Source organism: Haplochromis burtoni, unplaced genomic scaffold (assembly GCF_018398535.1).
Source record: "Haplochromis burtoni strain Fernald_Lab_line unplaced genomic scaffold, NCSU_Asbu1 Contig_2692, whole genome shotgun sequence".
Classification (NCBI taxonomy): domain Eukaryota; kingdom Metazoa; phylum Chordata; class Actinopteri; order Cichliformes; family Cichlidae; genus Haplochromis; species Haplochromis burtoni.
In genome coordinates this window covers 1-10,529 of record NW_024585053.1, presented here as the reverse complement: position 1 = coordinate 10,529, position 10,529 = coordinate 1, and the positions used below count along the sequence as shown (strand labels likewise).

At 44.8% G+C, this 10,529-nt stretch overlaps 1 protein-coding gene across 1 annotated transcript; it reads right to left on the bottom strand.

The window, feature by feature from the left end:
- Positions 1-1,699: 1,699 nt before the first annotated feature.
- LOC102295387 (activator of 90 kDa heat shock protein ATPase homolog 1) lies at positions 1,700-9,576 on the bottom strand. The gene is made up of 8 exons (XM_014331514.2): positions 9,100-9,576; positions 7,714-7,796; positions 7,508-7,625; positions 6,208-6,305; positions 5,983-6,120; positions 5,530-5,631; positions 5,392-5,443; positions 1,700-5,305 (listed from the first exon to the last, which is right to left on the bottom strand). The coding sequence occupies exons 1-8, from the start codon at positions 9,344-9,346 to the stop codon at positions 5,148-5,150; spliced, it is 996 nt and encodes a 331-aa protein (XP_014187000.1). The 5' UTR covers positions 9,347-9,576; the 3' UTR covers positions 1,700-5,147.
- Positions 9,577-10,529: the final 953 nt, after the last annotated feature.

Genomic DNA, 10,529 nt, shown 5'->3' with positions numbered 1-10,529 from the left:
TCATATGCGTGTTTCACATCTGCTGATGCACAACTTAACTTACACATCAAATCCTTCACAACCTCAACAGAGGGGGCTCCCTTTATCATTTTCTTAGCTTGCTTGGCGTTTGCTTTCCATTTATCATAAGTTGTAGTGAAACGATGCTGAAGTTTTTTTGACTTATCATCATGCAGTTGCTGAGCCTTTTCAGTAAGCTGCCGAGGTCTTTGACTTCTTCGTGGCTCTTCTTCACGTGACTGCTGTACATTTGTGGCACTACTATCCTCAAGTAAGTCGCCATTCTTAGTTTCATATTCAGTTGTTTGATCCATTCTGCGATGTTTACTTATTACTTGGCACAAAATAAATTCTAGCTATACCTTTAACAGACATGCGGTTTAACAACAGACCAGCTCAATTGCCTGAAATATTAATAGCTACAAGCTTAACCTTGTCTTTAGGTGAACTTGTCCAAAACATCAAGAATGGACAATACCTTCAAGATTTTACAACACCTTAAACCTTAATAAAATATCTGAATGAATACCATCTTGAGTCGTATAAATATGGTGAACTTTGTTCCTAAACCAACAACACATACGACGCAGCACTTAATTCTACAACACTTCTAGCATCAAAATAACACAAATAGGTAAAATGACTTCACCTATAAAAAAAATCTTATTTAGACAGAACCATGAACTTAGAAAGGAAATATGCAGAACACCAGATTACTTTCAGTTCTTACAGTGTTCCTTTAAAGCAGTTGACAAGGTTGATCCACTTCTTAACATTTAACTTGTTTTAAATGTATCACTTGAAGGATCGTCCATGTAAACTTCAACTGCTTGCTGCTTAGGTTACTGGCATATGCATAGTCTTATCTGTCTGATGCTAGCGTGCGATGAATTTCTTCTTGCTCAGTGGATGACGACACCGCTACTCGTCTCCTCGCCTCATGCCGAGCAGACTGAGTTCTCACTGTAACTCCCTCCAAGTTGAAAAACGAACACAAGGCGTTCTTGATTTACTGGCATTTATTGCACACGGGCGCCACCAACGATGCCACCAGAGATGCCGTAACGATGCCGTGAGAACTGTACAACAACATAAAATAATCAATTTCCACCGTACATTGTTCTCATAGAGAATAAACAATAAGGTACATCATTAAACAACACAAATGCTTACAATTTACCTTCACAAAATGCTAGCATATACACGTGGTTACCATAAACTCGCTCGCTCTATCACAAACAAACATCTTATTTTCTATCACAACATATACAAATTGCATACCTCATTGGCCGCATTAACTTGCAGGGGTTAAATGAAACGCTTCTTGTAGTGTCACTCTTTCCCATAGTCGAACACTCCGTTGCATGCGTCTACATGTCTCTACCACCACCAGAGAGAGACGAAAAGCATGCTGCACTCTACCGAGTGTAGCGTGTACCAGAATATACCGTCGACCTCAAACAACAGACTAAACATTGGTTCCACCCCGGAAACATTCTGTAAACCCTTGTAAATGTATTTACACCAACAACATACATTACATCGCACATATATTAACAATAAGGTATTTCACTTATTCATTGTAACTTGAACCATAAAATTGTCTCAAATTGCATAACTGCTGCTGACGGCAGCCACAAAGTATTTATTTTAATTTCAATTCAGGTTCGATTTTTTTTTTTTTTTTTGTGCGCAATGCAGATTTTCTGTGAGCAGAGACCGTGCCAGCAGTGTGCGATTGCACACGCGTGCAGCTTAGAGGGAAGATTGCTCTGCAGACAAGGGAAGCTGCCAGTAGCCCTTGTTTAAATCCAGCATCGTGAAAAAACAAGCAGTGCCCAACCAGTCCAGGAGATCGTCGACCTGGGGCATTGGGTACACATCGAACGTGACACCTCATTCACCTTGCGGTAGTCCACACAGAACCGTATAGACCCATCTTTCTTCACCACAAGAACTATGGGCATATATCTTATATATCATATAACTATGGGGCTACTTTTTAGCCTCAGCATATTGTTCAATTCTGCAATTCAGCAATTTGTCTTTTCTGCTCCAGGAGCCTGTAGGGCCATGAACCCACTGTCATGCCAGGCTGTGTCTCAATATGGTGCTCTATGAGAGACGTTCGACCGGGCAGGGGGAGAACACATCAGCAAAGCGCTGTTGCAGTGCAGCAACATCTGCTCTCTGGGCCTGTGTGAGTGGTCATCACAATGGAGGGAGGCGGGGATGGTGGAATTTGGCACCTCCGGCCCACACTCATCTCTCTCCTTAACCAGGCTCAACAGAGCAGTGGTTTCAGCCTCCCTCCATGCTTTAAGGAGGTTGGGGTGGTAAATTTGCGTCGCTCCTCTCCTGTCTGACTGGTCAACCTCATAGTCAACGACCCCACTCGCTGTGTGACCACAAAGGGCCCTCGTCACTTGGCGAGCTGGAGAATGGTAGTAATACAAGCACTTTGTCTCCTGGTGAAAATTGCCTGAGCCTAGCCCCTCTGTTGTACAAGCTTTGCTGATGTTGCTGGGCCTGGAGTAAATTCTCCCGTGATAACCACCCCAACCTGTGCAGCTTTGCTCTCAGGCCCAGCACGTATTGAATTTTATTCTTTGCGGGGCTCGACCCTTCCTCCCAGTTGTCTTGAATCAAGTCGAGCACCCCTTGCGGCTACCTGCCATACAGTAACTCAAAGGGAGAAAATCCCATGGAGGCCTGGGGTCTAGCCACTGATCCCAATTTCGTTCATCCTCGTGAATAAACTTAAGAATCATGGACTTTAAAGTCTTTTTCAGCCGCTCCATCAGTCTGAGGGTATTAGACACTGGTCCGAATAGATTTAATGTCCAGTAATTTGTATAGCTCCCTCAGAGTGCGAGACATGAACGACGTGGTCTGGTCAGTCAGCATTTCTTTCGGAATACCGACTCGCAAGACAATGCCTGGGCCACACTCTTTGCTGAAATGGTGTGCAGCAGTACTGCTTACGGGTATCACGTTGCATAAACCACCAGCACCAACACAAAGCGATAGCCGCGTGCACTCCGGTGGAATGGCCCGAAGATATCCATACCAATGCGCTCAAACGGCATCTCCATCAACGGTAATGGGCGCATTCCTTTGGAATGACTGGGTGGTTAACCAGCTGGCATTCTGGGCACCACCAGCGGCGCACATCGGCCCAAATACCCGGCCAATAGAATTAGGCCATTATGCGCTCCAGAGTTTTCTTGCATCCTAAATGCCCTGCCATGGGGTTTGAATAAGCCGCCTGGAAAATGTTTCCCGGCGGCTTTGTGGCACCAACAACTGGGTTGTGGGTGCAGATCTCATTCGTGCGAGTGTCAAGACTCACTCGATAAAGCCGATCGTTCCGTAACTGGAAATGGGTGTAAGTCCGCGAGGCTTCAGGGTGCACCAGCAGACCATCAATATCTATCACCTGATCATAGGCTGAGCGTAGGGTGTCATCCCGAGACTGCTCTAGGGAAAAATCTTCTGTGAGGTGCATAACCGGAGGCAGTGGGGCCTCTGTAGAGGTTCCCGCCACCTCCTCCCCCCCAGAATCAGTATCAGTCGACCCAGTGTCACTGCTAAGTGCCGGGCAAACATTACACAAATTAACTGGTTGCGATTTCACCCAGTTTATTACCCCAGTAAGCTGTGGAACTGTGCCCAAAATGGGATGCGACATGCCTCTCTCCGTCCTGCTGATCTCGCCTCCCCTCCCCTGAGCTGCAGACAACAGCAGCTGACGCTCTGAGGGCCCCCCCCCTGCCCGCAGTACCGGCGGCGGTCCTGCCGGCAGGTTGGTCCTCCGCCAGTGTTGGCCCCGGACACAGCCAGCTCGCCGCCGTGTCCTCCAGCTGTCGAGCCCAAGTGAACGGCTGCTCCCCCGCTGACATCTGACTAGCCCGAAATTGCCTCCGGTAGTCCTCCGGGGTGAACCAAGGATATTTGGCATGCAGACTAGGGGAAGCCGGGAATCGAACCACCAACCTTCCAATCAGTAGATGACCTGCTCTACCACCTGAGCTACAGCCACCCACATGGTTGAAGTTCCCCAAGATTGCAATGAAGGCACTCAGGTGCTAAGTCTGTAACTGGGCTATGGCAGAGCGGATAGTGTCAGACGCAGCTGTGGGGTTGGCAGAGGGAATGTAAACAGGCTCCAAGTTCAGAAGGGTAAATTCCCTGTGCAAATAATACGACCTGAGTCCAACAGCGCACAGTTCAATGTCCGGACAACAAATCTGTTCTTTGATTGTTATGTGAGCAGGGTTACCCACTCGCTGCACTGTCCCGGTCAGCCCAAACAGTGTGGAAGCCATTCACGGATGCGTTGTCATCGGGAATATCCTGGTGCTTCCCTGATTCAATGAAACACATCAAGCTACACTCCCAGTACTCCCTCTGACTCTGTGCTAGCGCTTTTACATCATCCATCTTGTTTGCTAGTGACCGAACACTCCTGATTATAATAGGTGGCAGACACGGTTTGCATCTTCTTCTCTCTTTGAGCCTTGCTGTCTCCTTCTTTCTCTTCTTCTGTCCTCCATCTCTGCATCCTCAGTGTGTTTTCCTCCAGATTTCAGCTGGTACTTCTGTGGGTCTGAGGACTGAAAAGCTGGCTGGCATCAGGGCGATCAGCTGATCTCTGGAGTAAACCATCCGTGCTGTGTGTAGGAGCTGTGCCACGGTCCCATTCCTCAATAAAAGTAACACTTGCGCGGTCACAAGCAGAACCAAAACTCTCGCAATTCACATGATTGAAAGGAAAGCTATTAAAACAGACGAACACTCTAAGTACAAAGTAAAGGACAAAGAAATAAGTAAGAAAAAGTTAAACTAAAGAGAAAAAACAGAAGGAACTGTACTGCATGCATGATTGACGTTAAAATGTTGCACCATGTTGACAGCAGCAGGACAAACACAGAGTGGAGAGAAGTTGTTTATTAACATCCCAAGTCAAAGCTTAAAAGAAGATTTTAAAGTCTTTGATTGGAACCTCTTGGGTACATTGTTCCTTTTAGTCTGGGAGTCACATGGTGCCTCCTTGATACAGGAATTGTGTTACTGTTCCTTTAACAGTTCATTCTAACCACCACCTCCTCTCGGTCTGTCAGATGAGTTCCAGGGTTTGGAGTCTCTCAGTATCCAAATGTCTGCTTGATGGCCCGGAAGTAGAAGCGGATCCAGCCCTCTCTGGTGGAGTCCTCTTCTCCTAAAGGGACTCCTCGGCACTCCAACCTCAGTTCTGTGTCGTCTCCTCGATCATCCAGCTCTAGGCTCACGGAGGCATGGTGGTCTAGAGAAAGTCCAGAGAGCTTAGAGTGTCCCTGAAAGCAGCAGCAGAAAAACATGAATGCATCACATCCTAATAGGAAGACTCACTGCTGGGCCATGTCCTGAACCGCCACTTCATGTCAATCCTCTTGTCTGGCACCTGTGGGGAGGGGCACAGTCTGGTTTACCATTCCGTCATGGTACAGCTTTGCTAATGTGTGAGTGATTGGGCAGCTGTGACCTCACCAGCTGTGTGAACTGTCCACTGATGCTCCCGTCCAGCAACTGGAATTTCCCCCCACAGCAACTGTCCACCAACGCTGATGAGCGTGTGAATACCTGCATGAACTGCACAGAGATGTCAGTGGTATAAAAAGAACCTTACTAGTCTGAGATTGGCCTAATTTCAGGTAATGCCGGGGCCCAGTTCTGATCACCTGGTTAATTGTATTTGTGTTTTCATTGTCTGGTTTCAGTCAGTTTCAGGCCTAGGATTCATACTGAACTCGTAAAAGTCTGACACCAATTTTTAGCCTAGATTTGACCTGATTTTAATCAAACAAAGTTTTTCTTGCTGGCTGGTCATGACTCATTTAGATAAATTGAACAGGGTCTTTCATAGGGCGTCATTTATAACGTGTTCTTGTCTTTCTTGGTCTGTTCTGATTTCGTCTGGTCCTTCCTAGTCTGTTCGAGTACCTCTTGGCTGATGAATGTCCTGTAGAGTTCATGAGCGTTGGTCTGGAATGTTTCTTTCAGATCGAAACTGCAGGTTTGGTTACGATCACCTGTGGGACAGGGGGCGGTACTGGAGGACCACTTGGGGGCGGGGCTAATCTGCAGGACAACACAGAAAAATCAAAGGTCAGCACTTCAACAGTGAGGCTGAACAGGAGCTAAGTCAGGACAGGAGGAGCATCCTACTTGGGTTTTATTGGTCTTAACCCCATTCTTCTTGGTCGACACAGATGAATGCTGCTTCAGTGCGTTGGTGGTGGGAAGAATCATTCCCTGACCAAACTCTGTGGGATCAGAGGTCACAGTTACCCCATGGGTCATCTCCCTGGCTGATCTTTACAGGTGTAAATTTCATAATGAAGCGTTTTAGGGACTGTCTCAGAGTAATGGCTTGCTGAGGGCTGAAACTACAAACGTTCCAACCACCAGGAGAAGCTCAAAACAGAGTACTAAAGCTCCACTTAGATTTAACGTGTTTTGCTCACATGCATTTGTAGTGGATGTGTCACAATCCTGGGTCTTTTTACCCAGCGTTTTGAGTTTTTGTTAATTTGGATGTTTATGGTTTATGTTTAAGTTCATTGGGTTTTCTAAGGTAATTTGTTTATTAGTTTCCCTTTAAGTTTTCAACCCCTGTATTAAGTATCCCTTGTCCTTTATGTGTTTCATGTCTTCATGTCTTTTGTTGTCAAGTTCATGTTGTCACATCTGCGTTTCATTATCTTTCCCATTTTATTTTGAAGAGGTTCTGTGTTCCTGTGTTCTATGTGTTTAGCTTTACGTTTCCCCTATGATGTCGTTATCCTCACTTGTTTCCCCATGTGTTTCAACTTCCCTCATTATCCTCCTGTGTGTACTTAGTCTGTGTGTTTTCAGTCATTTCTTGTCAGGTCGTCTGCTGTTTTCACGTCATGCATCCAGGTTTTTTTTCCATGTCTCCATGCCAGGTTTCATGTTGAAGGTTTTTTCATGCTTTAATCTTAATTCACCCAGTTTAGTTTATTGTTTAGTTTCACCTTTGTCTTTTGTTTTGTACTTCTTTGCCAGCCTTAATAAACGGCTCGGTTTTGTTATTCCATGTCACGTTTCACATTCTGTTTTGGTCTGCATTTGAGTTCTTTTTCGCAATACATACAGTCTGCCTCAGCCAGACTCTGACAGGATTGCTGGGTGCTAGAGTTAATTGTAGACTCTGGTTGTCTCAGTAACTCACCCCCTCATATCAGCAGTATTCTTAACACTTTGGTATTCACTTCCAACTATTATCTCAAGCCTGGACCCACCCACCTCTCACTGCTGAATTTCACAGAACTTTAATGGTTTCAAGTTTCCACATTACTTCTAGCTTTTTCCTGTTTAGACCCACCCCTAAAAGGCTTTGATAGTTACTGACCGATCTACTTAAGAGACACAGAGGAGACACCCACGAACAGTTCTAAAAACTCCTTATGGTCAGAAACTGCCTGATGTCTTCTAGGTAACAAACCTGATTTGAGCCGCCGGACATACTTGCCCAGAACCCTGCGATACTCCTGGATGCCGGAGGTCTTCATGAGGTCCAGGAGAGGTGTGTTGGGCTGGTCTTTACAGAGAGCCACGCAGATCTGGATAGCAACATAATTATCAATATGTCATCTGTGCAGTCATCACTGGGTTGCAGGGTATGTGATCAGAATCAGAAGTCAAACTCACATCCAGGTCGTCCTCGTCATTTTCGTCAGACAGGTTGGACACATCAATAGTTCCTCTGAACTTCACTCCCCTGCAGGACATCCCTGCACACAGAAAACAGTTGGCACTACAGAAAAAGAGCAACCCTATGTTAAAATCCCTGCTGTACACGTGGCTAGAGATTCTGGCAGTCATAGTCAAATGTATTCCAAGGGCCAGAGCGGGTGACACTGAGTCAAAATGAAACCTTTCATTCAGGATAAGAGTAGATTTAGTAGTTATAATTAATATCATCAGCAAAGACTCCTGGTTTACAATAATGGCTTACACAGCAGTGGGGAAGAACTCTTCAGTTTTATATTTTTTCAATACCATGTGCCAACACAATGCAGAGCCACTGCTTGAAATCTACTCCCATAGAGATTGATTATCTTGTTTAAAGTGTTACCTGACTGAAATCAAAAGCACTTGACTCCCTGGTATAAATGAATAATGTGCATTTTCAACCAGATAACTTGTGAGCTAAAGAGGAGATGGTGTCTTGCTGATTTAGAAGATCTTCATTTAGCCAGGAAAAATAATTTGTTGCTCAATAAAAGTAAAGCATGAACACCTGACTATTCAACACTCACAATGGAGATTCTTTACAGTTTTTCCCCAGTGACCACTGAAGTTAGGGTTAACGCTGATAATATTTCAAAATAACTGCTCAAACATGCTCCGAGAGTTATCATCATGATAGCTGCCACGTTGTGCGACGTGCTTCTAGAAGAACTTTGGCTAAAAGGTTTAGTGCATGGGTCTCAAACCTAAATGAGCTATGGGCCACTGCTGGCACTGTCATCTTATTGGAGGGCCACTTCAGTGTTCAAGTAATACAAAACAAACAAATAAGAAAACACCCACAAATATTTTCTAAAATGTAGTGTTGTATTTTTAAATTTCAAATATTGTATAACAAGACAAAACGTTTTTTTCTCACTCTTAACTGAAGCCACTTGAACCACCAAATAAACACATCAGTACTCTCTACCTGGCCAGACACATGGCAGCACTTCTACTATCATTTTGTTCATATTTAACAAATATGCAGACATAAGTGTACACATTAGTTTTTGACTCTCTCACTGAACTAACAGAGCCAATCCCTCAGCATATTTGTACTCTCTGCTCATATTGCCTTCATATTAAATCATTTTTGGCTTCTTAAATAACTTATTTTAACAAAAAAAAGTCACTTCAAGGATCAAACTGTCAATATATGGGGCAGCAAGTAGCCCCTGGGTTGTGAGTTTGAGACCCCATATCTACAGCATCTACGTGAAGGTTAAAGTCAGTCACATGAACCAAATTGAGATGGTCTCCCATGATGAATGGATGGACGACATCATCAGTGAGATCACTGACCCAGCCAGCTGAGTCTCAGCTGCCACTCGTAGAAGTAGAAAAGCTTCCCTTTGCGGTTATTGATGGAAGCTTCTCCCTCCAGCTTAGTGACTTCGGTCAGATGGCAGACACCCTCAGGTCCCTCCACCTGCACACCGAGCAGCAACCGATGGAGGCACTCCGAGGACCAGGAGGACACATCTCGCTCTGTCCTGACCAGGGGAGAGAGGAGGGTCAGCGGGTACCAAATCACGCCCACCTCTGACATCACAGAGTTCAAAAATACCTCCAAACATGTGCTGAACCAGCTGCGGCTCACATAACACACACTGAGAGTCTAAAATAGCTCATCCTACAGTATCACATACACACTGAGATCATTCTGGAAATGTCCTCTTCTTACTCAGTCATGACATTCAGGCTGTTACCATGGAAATGAGGCCAGTGCCCTCAGTTACCTGCAGGAAGCCCCAAAGACTCAAAAATTAACTTTTGTTACTCAAAAGCTTGAATACACACATGAAGAGGGGCCTCAGCATGTCACATGACTGACCTTCTTGCGCGTTTTCTATCACTGAGCTGAAGCAACTTCTATAGTAACAGCATTACCTGAATTCTACCTTCATCAGTCTGTCTGTCTGCCACATGGACCAGTTTATATTTATTACAATAAATAAGTAGTAGTAATAATAATAATAGTAGTATAATGAGTACTGCAGTGATGGTAGCATTGATGAAGATGAACAGACCAGTGCCAGTTGTTGACGTTGGTGGTCTCCTTCACCCCACTTAGCCATCACGATCGCTGATCAATACAGGGCAAATGAGACACTGCTGCTCACACTGGTAAAACCCTCAGCCTGATACCAGCTGAAAAATGAAACACCCACTTCCTCTTAGCACTGTCAAAGTAAAAGCACAGAGGACGTGGGACCGACAGTTACCTTGAGGCCAGCTGTGGGTCTTTGCTCTCAGATTGAGAACCAGCAGAGCTATACCTGCACGCTGCTCTCAGGTGATAATAACCTAAAGCCTCCCAGGTGGAAATAAATCAGCTGATGTCTGCAACCAATCTGTTGACAGTCACATCACTGATGCTGAATGTAACAGACCAATCAGATCCATTTTTAGAAGAACGACTCCTCTGGTTTATGTGATGTTTTATTTTCAGACTTTTAAGACAATCAAATTAAAAAGAATATCTGTCTGGTTTCCTGCTCCTTTAATCGAATTATTGATTAGATCAAAAATGGACTTCCTGGTGCAGCGTACTACAGCTCCCAGCAAACTTCGCGCAGCCGGAAGCATCCTCCATCAAAGAGAAAGGGATGTCACTAAAGCAAATTCAAATTAGACATTGATACAAGCTGTAGCTTTTGTAAAACTTCCAAGGAATCTACTATACATCTTTTTTGGTTTTGTAACCTTGTACAAGATTTTTGGCAGAGTTT